The sequence below is a fragment of the Phlebotomus papatasi genome, chromosome 2 (assembly GCF_024763615.1).
Source record: "Phlebotomus papatasi isolate M1 chromosome 2, Ppap_2.1, whole genome shotgun sequence".
Lineage (NCBI taxonomy): Eukaryota > Metazoa > Arthropoda > Insecta > Diptera > Psychodidae > Phlebotomus > Phlebotomus papatasi.
This window is the reverse complement of record NC_077223.1, coordinates 77,981,625-77,997,341: the sequence shown is the minus strand read 5'-3', so window position 1 is coordinate 77,997,341 and position 15,717 is coordinate 77,981,625. Positions and strand designations below refer to the sequence as shown.

Here is a 15,717-nt window from a genome sequence, read left to right as displayed (position 1 = left end):
ATTGCGTTTTAAATCTGTTCCACATATCGTTTGAAACACGAAACTTTATCCGAAACAACCCAACTTTTCCATGTCTAATCTTTATAGAATTTTTAAATTTGTTATAAATATTTTGTTTTAAAGTTGTATTTACACTAAATAAAAAAAAATATAAAATCTTTCATAGGAAAAGTCAAAATGAAAGTAATAGCGTTTTTAATTGAGGATTAATTTTAATGATTTGCTTGCATTGGACTGACTGTAGTTTTTTTTCTAAAAAAACAATTTCATCTTTTTCTTAAATTTCAAACGATTAAGATATTATTTGCAAAGGTACAATTCAGAGGCTATAGAACTTTTAAATAAATTTTGCATGTTTTAATAACCGAAATAGAATATTTTACTGATCATAAATGTTTTTGATATTTTATTGTTATTAAATTATTAAAGTAAATCCAATGGAAAACAAAATTGATACAGGGAAAAAAATATTTCGTTAAATTGTTCATAAATGTTTGTAAATTTCTATTGGGGCCTTGAGATGTTTGTAAATTGTATAATCCACAAATAAGTTCGTAAAAGTTTGTGCTTTTTTCAAAAACAATTTTCGTAATATAAGAAAGTGCCCTAAAGTCGACCGGTTCCTTTACTCGACACTGGTGGTCAATATTTGAATGTTTTATGGTCAATTTCTATGAAATTGTCACTAATTCGTATTATGTATGGAATAATTGACCTATTAATGTTAGATCTTATGCTAAATATTACAGCAAATATAAATAAATTGAATAAATAACTCTACCGGTCGAGTTTAGGAACCGGTCGCCTTGAGGTCACTAGGGGAATGTTGGCATGTTTCGCACAGAGTGAACCTTCAAACAAAGCAAATTTTCTATTTGTTGCAAAGAGCTAGTTCGTCATTTCTTAGCCATAAGATAGATCATTAGGGTGGAATCACCAGTTCTCGCCAGTGCCCCACTTCTCGCCACTTACATTGAAATCGCTATTTTTCGCAATTCATGAAATAAATGAGTCGCAATTTTTTTGTATTGTTTCTGCTTCTACGCATAGAATCGAAAAATAATAATTATTCGTTTTGGATTCACGATTTTGATCACTTTTTAGAGCAATATTTTAAGCAAGTGCATCGAATCCAACATCTCTTACCAAATGTACTAAATGTCGTCAAATTTTCATCAGGCCAAAAACACCTATTTGGGTAAATAATTTGTCTATTGAATATTTAATTGCACTTGTGGAATACATAAAATTTGTATTTAGTCAATTAATATTTCATTTTATATTATTTTTGTATAAAAATGAGGCATGGCGAGAAGTGGCAATATTCTGGAATTGATTTTACCACCTGTCGCCATATCTTTTCAATAGGCGACGCTAACTTCACTTCGTACATTCTCAGTTGTCAAATCTGCATTGTTTACTTTCTGCAAAAGCCCGATAATTTGATTTCTCAAGTAAAAGTGAAGAAAAATCATTTAAAGAGAGTAATAATAAAGTGATCACAAGGAAAGAGAAATGGTGAATGTATTCTTTTCATGCCTAAAATAACCGAGTGTGGTTCTTTTCAAGTGGGTGGCGAGAAGTGGTTACAAATTTTACAAAACTGGCGAAAAGTGGTAAAAAGTGGCGATGAAATGGTTATTTTTGCATTATTAATAAAAATCAGTTTTTTAAGTAGTCCAGCGTTATGTTCTAAGATTATTGTTTTCACATATCTACAGCCAATACATCTAAGTAACTTTGTGTCAAATTTGACTTATCTTGTAACAAGGATTCAAAAGTTATGATTAAATGAATTTAATTTTTTCCTAAACATGGCGATAGCCGGTTATTCCACGTGCTCTCCCTTCGAACGTTCACGCCTTCGAATAATGTGAATTTTCTTTAAGTTTTCCTAAGAGCCTTAAACATTTCTATTAAATATTAGTTAGCTTATTATCAATTATTGTTAATTATGTGATAATCATGTGAAAATCTCTTAAGGAACAGTAAGAGAAATTCACATTATTCGAAGGCATGAATGTTCTAAGGGTGATTACTTTCCCCTATACTCTTCTAATTAGGGAAATTTTATAATATTAAAATGTTTATGTATTTTTTTATTCTTCAGTTTAATAAAGCATCGAATAACTAATTGATAGATTTATCAAAAAATTTATGGAACAAAAATATCCTGAGTTGCGAAGGAAATAATATAATGGGAATCCTTCGAAAAGTCCCTGTCTTTGACTGCTTTTCCTTTGGGTGATGGAAATTGCTTTCAGCAGACACAAAACAAATACACTTTGAGATTTATGGTAATGTCTTTGTGTCATTTTTGCCAGGATGAAATACGGGAAATTCCTTGATTTTACGCGAGAATCATGAAAGTGCGGAAGACACGTGGAAATTTACACCTTTTGCATTCCCTGGGAAAAACACATTCAGCTTGTAATGCTTCTGTTGCACACGTATACTCGCAACATAAGTTACCTAGAAATAGCTTTTGTGGTGTGGAAACGTAAAAATTGAGATATCATGATTCTACTAAAGTGAGAAAATTGTACATGTACAGTAACACTGTACAGCTTTGAATACAAAAATATTGCAGCATTAGAACGCCTTTTTTCTTAATTTCACAAAGTTCATTTTCATTGCCTTTTTTATGCAAAACAAATTAAAAGGAAAATATTTGTTAAATTGAATATTTAATATCTTTACAAGGAGCCTTTTGTGTCGATTTAGAATAAATCAATTTCGTAAATTTCGTCATTATTCCATTGATGGGGCAAATCTTACTTTCCAAACACGTCCACAAGGTGCTGAATGTTCTGTGAGACACTCATAGAATTTTAATGAAAAATCCTGAAGTTTTTGTTTCCCAAAAAAGAAACCATACTGTATTGACAAAAGAGACATCTCAATTGGTGGAGAACTACAGGTGCGAACTTGCAATTATTTATTTTTCCACTCTAAGTTATTGGACAATAAAACGTGTCCATAGAGCTGTGTAAGGAATTTTTTTTCTTCTTAAATAATCACCCGAAATGAATAACTGAAGAGGCAGAAAGATTTAAGAAGCTACGCCAGAGGCTTCATATAAATCATTTTTATGCTTCTCTGTTCCAGTATGAAAAGCCTATACCCATACCAGGAAAAGCTCAGACAAAGTTTCCAGTGAGAAAGTAAATGAAAGCAATTTTCCTTTGTTGCATGAACTTCAAACAACTTTCTTATCTCTACAATGATGTTTTGCTTTGAATAACATAATTTAAACGCGTTTCATCAAGCGTTCTACACTCAAAAATGACTTCACCTTGATTTTTCAACAAGTGTTGGTAGCTTCTTTCCATTCATTGTTTCCCTATATGATATAATAGAAAATCCTTAGCACAAAGGAGCAAAGAGTTTTGTCAAAATAAAAAAAAATTAAAAACTGAATTATTTGTCCAGCTGAGAAATCCTGAACAAACAAACAAAATTTCATTATAGCAATGAAAAACGTTTTGCAAGTGCGCGCGTGTTGCAAAAAAATCATCTGTATAAACGCCTACAAGCCTTAATTTCTCATCATTCCTCTCAGGTAATTTCCGACCTGGGGGAAGGGCTTCTGGCTAAAATGTTCACCCCTCCTGGGAGGTACAATGGGACACGCGTAGAGAACAGATAGGGGATGATGGAATAAATCTCCTGTCGAATGTGTAAATTTGCGTACATTTTGCTTATTCATATTCAAAATTCTATGTCGTACTCCATGATTTTATGAAGGAAATTAATATGCAAAGACACAATCCCTCACTGATCTGAAGAGGTTTCTAGAGAATATCCTGGTTCTCTTTATTGTGGTACTTATACAGGATATGTTTATAGATGAATTTATTCATAGGTATTTATACGAAAGGTTTGTGTTATTCTTGAAATACTGAATTTGCAAAGTATCAAAAAAAGTGATGAACTTGCAACTAAAATTATACGGTAGAATGGAAATGATGCTATGGGAAGAAATTCTATCAAGACTAATGGCCTCTACACACAAGAGGAATTTATGTCCATATTGAAGCCAATTCCCTACGATTGTGTAGGAAAAACTCTTCAATATGGACATAAATTTCTCTAGTGTGCAGAGGCCATAAGACTGTTGAATGTTTACCCGCTTCATTCATTCATTTCATTTAAATTAAAATTTAGTATTTAATATTTTGCATTTGTACTAATGAAAAAAGGGATATATAAAAAAAAAACAATATATACCATTGTAGTGCAGAGGAAGTCCCCTATTTAGTGGGTAGATCTTCGGAGATTTGGTGTGCGTTTGACTTGTTCCACTAGAGTGGGCTAGTGACACTATTACCACAAATACTGTAGCAAAGACTAGGCTAACAAACACCGTTGTAACGATGCATACGATCTTTTTGCGTTTTCGAACACTTTCGTCACTCTCATCAAAGTCCGTAGGACGTTTCGCCTTTCCCCGAGATGCCGTAGAACTCTTTCGACGTGTACGATGACCTTGTCGGTAGGACCTCAGCACTGCGTCATAGTCGACTTCACCTAGCGTATCGAAACCGAGAGAACTCCGTCGACTTTCGTACGATGATCGTGTTTCAGGAAGTTTGATGCTCTGCGTTAACCTTGGACTCCTTTGCACCTTTGTGATCTCATCGGTGGAAAGAGTTTTCCCCGATCCCAGCCGTACGGTGATATGTTGCGTTCCAGTTCAAAAGCACGTGGTACAGGTAAGGCATCCGCGATGAAACTTTTAGATTTCTTAGCACCACCTGTTGGCACCAAACCTGTATTTTCCTTGTCCATCTTGTACTTCATACTCGAACTATACACTTTTCTTGCATCTGCTGGAGATCTTCTCGGAGATACTGCACGCAGTTCATCATACGATGCCGGTGATAAGTAGAAACTCTTAGCTGTTCGGGATGATCTACTGAGAGCATGAGCAACTGGTTCTGTCGACATAACCGTTGTCATTTGACGCTTGAGAACGGCACTCGGACGTGGACTATATTCCACTCGGATGTCCACAGTTTCATCTTCCTGTTGACTACGACTTCGGCTATTGCTTCGTGATCTGAAGAGTTCGTTCTCCAGGGATACATTGGCCGAACTAAACTTTTTGACATCCTTTCGTCGTTCCTCACTGTCATCTGGGTAGATGTTTTCGCTAAAAGAGTGACATTTCATAGCATCCCTCCGGCTCATAATCCTCTGCTTTTGAGGATCATTGAAAGAACGATGCATTGAGCAGTTTCTTCGATCGGACGAAGGAGAGTGTTCGGGGGTTGCTAGTGGTGCCACCGCTAACTCATTGGGATACAGCATGGAGTTTCGAACACTACTACTCGTACGACGTGCATTCAGTACATCCTCAACCGTTGGCGGTTCATTTAAGTGAAACGATCGTGTTTTACGCATCTGCAGAAGACCCGGAGCACTTACGTCGAGTGTATCGGATCGTCGAAAGCTACTCCTACGGGCGGCATAGAGTGAATGTGGACAATCTTCGTAGCTGATGGCGCCAGTACTGCCACCGTCCACGTAAAATATGTTCGGCGGGTTGTAGTCATCCAGGGGCGCTGATGACGGATGCGGTGGAAGGCTGTCCATCTCCTCGAGAATCATGCCATCGTCCACAATTACAGGAGCAGGTGGCTTGTAGTTCTCAATGGTGATGGATATTGTGCGATCAGTGTTTTTCAGCTTCGGTGGTCTTTTCTTCGTCCCCGTAACCACCTCCTGACGCCCTTCAGGCTCCATTCTGATTCTTATAGCAATGGCACTCGTTTCGCGATATACTAATCTCTCAAAGAATATAACTATATTTTGTTGACGATGTGTTAGGGTATAAAATAAGTCTCACTTTTATACACTCGGAAGACTCACTAAATATCGGAGGTTTAAAAGTCCTGCTATAGGATATATGTATTTTTTTTTGTCAAAATCTTCACTTCAAATTGTGGTATTATTGTCACTCTTGGTGGATTCTTGTCTTTTGATTTTCTCACTTTTTATTATTACCTCCTGCACAATTTTACTGTTCATTTCCTTTTCATTTACTTTAAAACCAAAAATTTATTGTCATAATGTAGGTATAGTAATACTGCTTCTTTAATACCGCTCTATAAACAAGATAAGAGTTTATGATACTATTTTCCTGCACTAACTTTATAGCCATTTCCCCTGAATAATGGACAAGCTACATATTGCGGTGCTTTGAGTAATATTTCTTTGGGAAAAACACCACCGTGGTAGAGGTGAAAATATGAAGAAAATGACTTTTTGCCCAGATTATGAGATAATCCACAATGTAATTACAAAGAATTTAAAAATATTGTCAATACATGAGACGATTATTGTGAAATTCAATTTTGTGAATTGTACTTTGAAAATTTAATAAATTAGTAGCTCAGAGCAAAAGGAGCCTATTGAACGTGCTATATTCTTGATAAAATAGTCTTATTTTTTTGGTGTGAGCGACAAAATTATTAAATAAAGTTTATATGTCCAGAGGTTTTTGTTTTACAGAGGAGAAGTTGTAAATGGATAAATCTCTAAAAAGAAGTATTACTGAGTTTGAAATACTGGTATAAGTTCTTTGATCCTGGTCAACAGTTAATTTAATCACTCAAAATCGTAATCAGTTCTTAGCTAGGGTAAGTGTGCCAAATTCCGGCCAGCTTGAAATTTCGACCATATTTTTTGTTTCTCGAATTTTTCCATGATTTTTTAGTTTTTGCATACTCTTGAGATTGTACAATGCAAAAAAAATAACAAAAAAGGTCGCTTCGTCGAGCAAGATGATCTTTAAAAGATATTGAAAGAATTCTGGAAGGGCAAGGAACTATGAGAATGAAGGTGGCCGAAATAGGCCACCAATTCCATGTCTACATTTTTATTCATTTTAAAATGTATTTAGAATGATTTCAGAGAAAATAAAGATGATAAACTGTCTGCAAAGTTCCAAGCAACACTCCTTATAAAAGAGTAACAAAAATATTCAATTTGTATTAAAAATATAACATTTCAAACTTGAGACTTTGTCGCTTGCATGCAACTATGCCGAAATTTGGCACACTTACCCTAATTGGCATAAGTTTATACTCATTAAAAAGTTTAAGAATCCTATATCAATCCTAAAGTATTCATAATGAATAGTGAATTGGTTTATGAATCGATTATAAATTAATCTTCGCTTGGAATAGGATAATCCATACGATATTAGAGGTAATCTTTTTAGGTGATCTGTACATTCATTCAAATTCCTTGTGAGCCGATAAGAAAAAAATTATACACTGGTACAAAACTTTGCGAAATATTTGAACCCGTGAGCATATAATAATACTTTCTCTACATTTATTAAATATGTTACATAGATAGAAGTATAGATATAAAAGACAACTCACAATGTTTTTTTTTACATGGAAAAACAAACTTCATAAGTATACAACGTGTCTTGCTTGTGTAGTATAATTAGAATTCTCAGGATAGACTTTCTTTCAGTATTCGTCTAAATGATTACATTGTTTGAAGCTAAAAATAATGCACGTCCTTGTATAATAGATACAGCTTAATCTCATTATATTTAGTGAATCAAGTAGAAGAACAAACATGAGCTTTCTTGTGTTACGATATACATTTATAGAAATCGGAGAAAGAAACAAATAAGAGAACATTTAATTAGGAATTGTGGGAAAATTATATACATATAATATTCCAATTATAGTGTTGAAATAGGAACAGTCTTTAATAAACAAAATTGAACACATTCAAGCAGAAAATCAATTTAGAGATACTCATTCAATTAAGAGACCCAAAGTTTTAATTGAAAAATGAGTTATCAATAGACTGTTGGTTGATATTTAAATACCAGAATAATCCTCGTAAATTAACTTATGGTTTTCAAAAAATGTTGCGTGAAGGGATATTCCAAGTGGAATTAGCTGCAAATTGACCGCAATATTATTTAAAGAGTGAATTTAAGCCTTTTTTTTGTTCGAACTCTGCATCAGGGGATTTTTCATTATGATTTTTCGTTTCATTATGATTTTCAGGAAGTAATATTTCCTATAATTTTGGAAATCTCTTTTTTTTTAGAAAAATTATATCATTTTTCTGTTTGTACGCCTGTGTTTATTCATAGAAGCTAAATGTTTAGAGATAGCTACTTAAGGTTTGCGAAGGAACTAGTACTCGACTAGTCGACTTTGTAACTCGACCAAAAACAATTTTTTTTATGTAAAAATCTCATTGTGTGATTTCTTTTCTGATTTTTGGATATAAGGTTAAAGAAACATCTATTGGCACAGCACGTTTACCGCTTTGGGGGTTAAGGTAGAACAGGAGAATGAGGAATGAGGAGTGCATAATGGGCCCAAATAAGTGATCTTGGTGTAGCGGTTCCGAAAGGTGTATAACCGACTCATACACAAATTTTAATCGTAATCATGCATTGTATATAATCTTTAGAGCCTCTAGCGTAGGGGAAGTGTGCAAAATTTCGGCCAGCTTTTAATTTCGGCCACTTTGAGTGTAATTTCGGGCCTGGAAATAAATTTATTAAAATTATGTATGTAATCTTCGAATAGTCAATAAATTCACTTTGCTTTTAAATATTTATTCATTTTTGGATGTATTAACACAAAGACCGTTAAATTTTAGGTATAATTTGAATATAAATTGCGTTGTAAAAACTCAATGTGTAAAAAGTCTTACAAAAAATGTGACAGATCGATTGTGTTTCTAGCGGTTTTACGATTTGTGGTGAAGTGCAAAAGGTTTTCCTTCGGTGTTTTTCATGAAAATTGATTAGTTTTCATTAAAGATTGATTCTGTTTATGTTAATAGTGAATAATTCTTTAAATTTTGGGTGAAATTTCCCAGCTGGATCCTGTATTTCGCGTAAAAAAGTATATACTTTGTCAGCGTCTCTCCGGTGAGGTAGTGTTGCCTATTCCGGCAACATTTTTTGCTTTTCTAAATTTATTATTGATTTTATGTTTTTCTTTTCAATTTCTGAGTTCTACAATGTCCAGAGAAAAAACCATCGCTTCTATGAAAAAGATGATGTGGAAAAGGCCTTGGAAGAGGTCAGGAAGGGCAAATTGCTACGGAAATCTGTGCGTAAATTTGAGATGCTACTCTTCAGGTCTTCAGGACAAATTACACGAAAGATCTCAAGGCTTGTGGGTCATATAAACGTATTAAACTAAATATTAAACTCGTTCCGTTTGACGTTTTGAAATTTTCTATCCGTTGTGTCACAAAAGGTGGTCAGAAAAAAGGTGGCCGGTATTTCACTCAAAGTGTCCGGAATACTACCCAATGCAATGTCCATATTATTATAAATTTTTCAATATTTTAGCAAGTTATTTAAAGAAAACAAAGATGATAAATAAGTTTTCAAGGTTCCACACAACCTTCCCGAAAAGGAAGTAACAAAAAAATATCAATATGAATTAAAAATATTGCATTTCAAATTTAGGACTTTGGTGCTTATATGCAACTATGCCGAAATTTGGCACACTTACCCTATGTAAAAGCTAAAAATTCATTTCTATTCGAGAAAAAAAGTGACAGGAATTGCAAGCTGACCGAAATTTGGTACACTTACCCTATTTTAATTTATTTATCTAAATTTGAGGCTTTGAAAGGGTTAAAATGATTCTAACCTGTTCTATTCGTAAATTATTGTTCCGGCATACCTTTTAGATCAGGAAAATTTCATAAAGTCAAAATTTACATCCCTTTCTTTCTTGAAAACTTTGCATACGTCTATCCTACTCTTTCGCACTCTTCTTCTTTTTCTTTTGAACATCACACGAAATTAAATTTAATTCAGTTCGATTTTGCACTTATGCATATTTCCGGTTATGCAAATCTGTTGAGAATGAAATAGAAGTGAATTTTGATTTGAAGAAATTATATCGAGCTAAAATGTGTGCCTAAGGCATTAATTTTTAATTCTAAATTTGAATGTATTATTTCCGTACTGTTTTGAGTAAAGCATTAAAATCACAAGTTAAACTATTCCACGATTTATATTTATCATTTTTTCTACTGCATGACACCATAAACAATCCGTTACAGTAAAATTAATACACTTGTTTGGGACAAAAACGTCAGTGAAAAATGACCATTTGTGTCCTCTGACAGAAATGAAAAATCGTAAACGATGTAAATTTGATTCGTAGTGCAGTCTTGCACAAAATTCCGAGAAAAGAAATTCTGAGATGACAAATACTTCGAATACTCCAAAAGAAATGATAGAAAAGAAGCATCCTTGTGAATTCCATTAGGAAGAAGTGTCCATAAAGGAAAGTCAAATTTGAATCAAGAGAGGAAGGAAATGGGGGTGTTCATTGAAAATTCATGCTAACGCTAGATTGACTTCTTGTGCCAAACTGCGTTGGGGGCGAATCATTTGTATATAAGGCATGAAAAAGAAGTTAATGATGGTTTCGCCCACTATAAGAATAAGACACGCACGAATTGTGAATCATTGTGCGATACTCCAACCTCTCTCGAATTATCTTCATCATCATCAAAGGTACAATTGTGTCTGTTAGGAGGAAATGCCAATTTAATTCTGGCATTCATTGTACAATTCGAAAATTGATCCATTCTCTCACGACTTTTTATCATTCTACAATCCAACTGTCTCACCCCAAATACTTTTCCAACTACCTAAAAATACTCATAAGCAAATGAGGATTTTCACTCTCTTCTCAATGGATTTTCATAATCTAATCCAACTGATGTGGGTTAACTTTGAGACTGTCTGAACCTGACGATTTTCTCCTGAAATAAATGTTCTCTCTATTGATGGTATTAATATTTCAAGAAATTTCACAATGGTTAAGAATTTCAATGGGAATCTCAACCTTCCATAGAGACACTTTATAATGCAAATTTCTAAAGGAAGAGCCATTTGGGAGAAATTTCATCACACTAATGTGGAAATTGAAATAATTCTTTAATGATCATTAAGAATTTACAACAATTTTCAATCTTCTGTAGTTTATTCATTTGCACTTCTTGAATAGGACACTACCATAAATTTGATTTAGGGGAAGGCTTCCAGGCTTTGCATATATTCTGGCTCGGAACGCGTCATATATTTTACATATTTATTTAATGAATCTAACCTATCTATGGCAATGTTGGTAAAATAGCTGGTTTTAAGTCACACAATGGGAAAAATATAAAGCGTTCGAAGCCAGAGTATGTGCAAAGCCTAAAGGCTTTCTCTTATAATGACAGACTAAATTTATCCAATGTTTGACAGTTTTTTTTAAAACATTTAATATCTCACCATTGAATTGGGGCAGATTTAAAAATGTTTTTTTTCCTATTTTTAAACGGAACTGAGCCTTACCGTGAATTTATTTGCTTTACAAACCCATTGTGAAGCTAAATAACTTTATGATAAACCTTAATTCCTCTTAAAAATAGGAGAAAAAGTTTATTTTCAAAGGTACCTATTTTCAAAGGTGCTCCATTTCCCCCTATAATTTTGATTGAAACTTTATTTTCTCCTGCCTTATTAGGATTTTATGGAAAAAGGATTAATATGTTTTTAAAGGCCTTTAAAAGGATGCATTGGTACAAAAGCCGTTATATTCCACTTATATTTACGTAATAATATGTAAAATAAAATTTTACCCCAAAAAATGGCCTTTATAACTTGTATAATGTATCAAAAACGGATTTTGGTCCAATAATATGATTGCAAAACATGGCATAGGCTATACAACAGTGATCAAACTACATATCTAGGCCTAATCCTGCGTTAATTTTAACAAATCCGGACGACAATTAAACTTTATTGTAGAATTTGCTTCAAAAATTCACGCTCGAGGAGGCCTAAGCTATCGGACAGTTTAAGCTAAGCTATCAAAATCGATATCTTGAGCAACATCAATTTCAATGCATGATAATTAAAAAGCAAATACTAAATTTCTCTTAGTATTGATTTTACAGAAATAGTTATAATTTATACAATTTATATAAAAAGTTAGATAATGGGACAATTAAAAACTCTTTATTTTCGCTTTGGTACAATTTATGCTGCTTTTAGAGTCTTAAGTTGTCTTACAGTACGACTCCAAAACTATCAACAGGTTTTAATACTTGCCTAAGTACTAAAACCTGTTTTAGTTCTTGCACTTGCCTGAGTTATTTGTTATTGAAATTTCTACTTTACTCATTAAAAGTTGTCTTAGGTTCTTTTTAGATTTTAGATTAAAAAAAAGGGAGTGTACTTAAGTTCGCAGGTGATCAGCCATCTAGGTTCTTTTGAGCCCCTTAGTCTACCCGACAATCTCAACTCCAATTCTGTTAAAAATTCCATACATAATTCCATAATTCCATAATTAATTGAAGTGTAGAGAATCTTATGTCTTTATTACGATGAGACCCTACACAATATTTTCTTTTATAACATTATTTTTACTAATTTAATATCAATTGCATGGAATGAAAACAGTTTCATAATACTATGTATTCAACTGTTTCCAAATTCCAATATCATCATTGTCAGTAAATTCCGAATAAATCCTTTGTACAAGAAATATCTGACATGAAATATAGAATAAGTCAATCTAATTTCTTGTAAAAGTAAATTCATTTTATTATTTTCTTTTTTATTAAATAAAGCTAAAGCGCTAAAAAGTATTTATTCATTATTGATTCGTAAGAAATTAATTCACTTCATATTAGTAAAGTTTTTTTTTTAATTTAACCGTTTTTATTCTTTTGTTTCATCTTATAATATTTTAATATACACATAATGTGTGTGTTTATGTATTTGTCTCAGGTTCTTAGCAAACACAAATTATTTTGGAGTTTGATATTTAGCCTAGAATTTTACATATTTTTCAATATTGTTTAAAAAAATTATACGTTGACTTGACAATTTGATTTATTCTGACCATGTTTAAATGGTTTATTGCTTTATTTATAGTAAATTGTTACACAACAAGATTAAACAACATTTTCTTTGATTTAATATTATTATTATTTTTTTATTAACTCTTTCCGGACCGCAGCATATGCTGCAAGCCAGTTTCACCATTTTTTAATCAAAAATATTTAAGCTCAGGAATTAATTGAGGTCCTACAAAAAAATATCTTACATTTGAACATCCTTATAGTTTGTAATCATCCACAAAAATAGAATTTTTATCCGTTCTGAATAATTAAAAAACATTGTTTTTCACAGAACATTCATATGCTGCTTTGGGTACTCAGAGTCCCAAAAGAGACGAAAGAGTTAAGGACCTTTTCTGTACAAAGTGTACAATTTTGAAATTTGGAGCAAATTAAAAAAAAAACCGATATTTAAATTTATATAATTTTCGGAATTTTATTTAGGAAAAAAAGTGAAAAACATAGATTTTTGCAATATTGCTGAAATATTTCAAATTTACCAAAACAGTTTTTTTTCTATCCTATGACTAAACCATAAAGCAAACCCTTGGATGAGCTCCAATACAGATTATGACAGAAAATCCTTTAGCTTCCTTTTTCGCCTCATTTTAGGAATACTTTTTGATGGGTATATACTTTTACGTTGACGACGGATCAAAAATGAATATAAGGTGTTATATTTTTGACCTCATCCCCATAACGATATCTAAATCCCTTCTGACTTCCATCACAAAATGACTATGTGGTCGATCTTTATGGGACGTTTCTACAATGGGGAATTCTCAACCCCTTTTGTACATCTTTTGCCATCGAAATGACGTAAGATGAGTGTTTTATTCGCTATACTTGTGAAGACAACCTCATCCATTGGGATGATTTGCCCATTGAAATTTCAATATTAACCGGTATTTCCATCAAAATAGATTGGATAGCAACATAATACATAGGAACTTGCTGAATTATTTTCACGTGGCAGCAAATACAATGTAAAGCTCGAAATTGATTCAAGTTTGAACTGAGCTCGGTGGAGAAATGCCATTCGTAACCCATTTCAAAAACCACATTTATGTAATTTCTTCAAATTTAGAAGATATGCCAGAACTTTCCCATCATAGGTTTTGCTGAACGCTTTTAGACCATTAAAATATTCATGCAATCAGCTCAACAGATTGTGAATGGATATAAAAAATTCATTGTCCAGAAAACCTAAATATAAAGTCAAAGTTTTTAGCCACATTTATTTAATAAGGATGTCTAAAAATTCTTACCACGTTGTAATTTATTAACAAGTTTAAGATTAAATTGGCTATTTCAAAGGAAGAAGACTTAAGAAAGGAAATAGGTATCGTAGAACAAAAAGTCTTAAAGACTTTGTGATAAGCCTTTATGCGGGTTAACAAAGAAATTTTCTGGTTTATTGTACTCTGAAAAACAAAATGTTTTGTCAAATTAACAAGGCAAGCTTATAAAAAAGATGTTCTTCCATATACAGAATATGGAAAGGTTTTGTCAAAACAGCGGCCAACTGGATCTTGTTAAAGTTTGTCAAAAGTTTGTTCCATACAAAATGCAAGACAAAGTTATGTTAAATTGGTAAAAAAACATCTTTTTGACAAAATTTCAACAAAATCCTATTTATGGCAATATTTCTCGAGTGTCGTGGTCGTTTGGAGCCGATCGGAGCGTTTTCGGTTGCTGAAACCATCAGTTTTCTTGAAAATCTTGATGGCACTCTCAACAACGCTTATGGCAACTTTTGATTTTTGTGCAATATTTCTTATGGATTCATTTTGTTTGTGCAAATAAACGATAATACTGCGTTTTGTAGTCGACTGACACCGTTTTTTACCCATTTCGCACTAATATTCCATGGAATTGAAAAAAAAGTGTTCAAGTTTCTTATTTCACTATTCTTTGCCCTATAATAACTGTTTTTATTATTATTATTTTATATAAAAACAAGCAAATGTATGTTGCTAAAACACGTTTTTGTTACTATTTTTTTGGAATTGCACAATTTGCGTAATTTGTATAAACAAAATACTCAATTTAATGTTAGTATCAGTTTTTCACGATTTTAGATATGAGTATCTAAACTGGCTAGTGCTACCAACTGTCAAAAAAGGTAAAACTAATTTAGACATAGGTTGTTAGATGGCGCTAGTTGTAATTTATACTTGTTTTAAAGGTTATTAGTTTATTTTTTTTTGTAAAAATATGAAAAAATGGGTGTCTTTAAGTTATTGAGCGGCACTGTAACTCAATTCCATTTAAAAATAAGAGAAAAATCCCAATTTCGAATCTGCTCAACATTCAAAGGTATATTCGCACACATCCTAGCTTCGTACACTTCATATTTTTCCACATTTTTTTAATGAATCTGATCTATCTATGGCAATATTTTTTAATAGGTACCCTTAAGGACAAATATGAAGTGTTCAAAGCTATATTGTGTGCGAAGCCTTAAAGCTTCAATCTCGCTTCTTGGATAAAAATTTAATCTGTGCTCTATAGGCCATCAATTAATTTCTAAAAAGAAGAAACCTAAAGAAATTTAACTGCGAGAAAATGTAAGACAATAATAACATTAAAAATCGATGCTTACTGTATTTTGGAAAGGATCACGTAAACAAATACAAAAATATTTCAAATCTAAATGAAATTTTTATGGATGTTTTTATGTCATCCTCACAAAAATTCAAAATAAAATGGGACAACATTTCAGAGATGGAATTTTCTTTCCAAACAAAAATTATTTGCATTTTATGTATTATAAATATATAGACTTACAAATAAATA

General features: G+C 32.5%; 1 protein-coding gene across 1 annotated transcript in view; it reads right to left on the bottom strand.

Moving 5' to 3' along the window:
* Positions 1 to 15,717, bottom strand: part of LOC129801045 (uncharacterized) — an 80,725-nt gene that overhangs the window by 11,089 nt on the left and 53,919 nt on the right. Inside the window, 2 exon segments of the mRNA XM_055845804.1 lie at positions 4,222 to 4,616; positions 4,619 to 6,110. Coding sequence (XP_055701779.1) covers positions 4,222 to 4,616; positions 4,619 to 5,748 — 1,525 coding nt within the window. The 5' untranslated portion in view covers positions 5,749 to 6,110.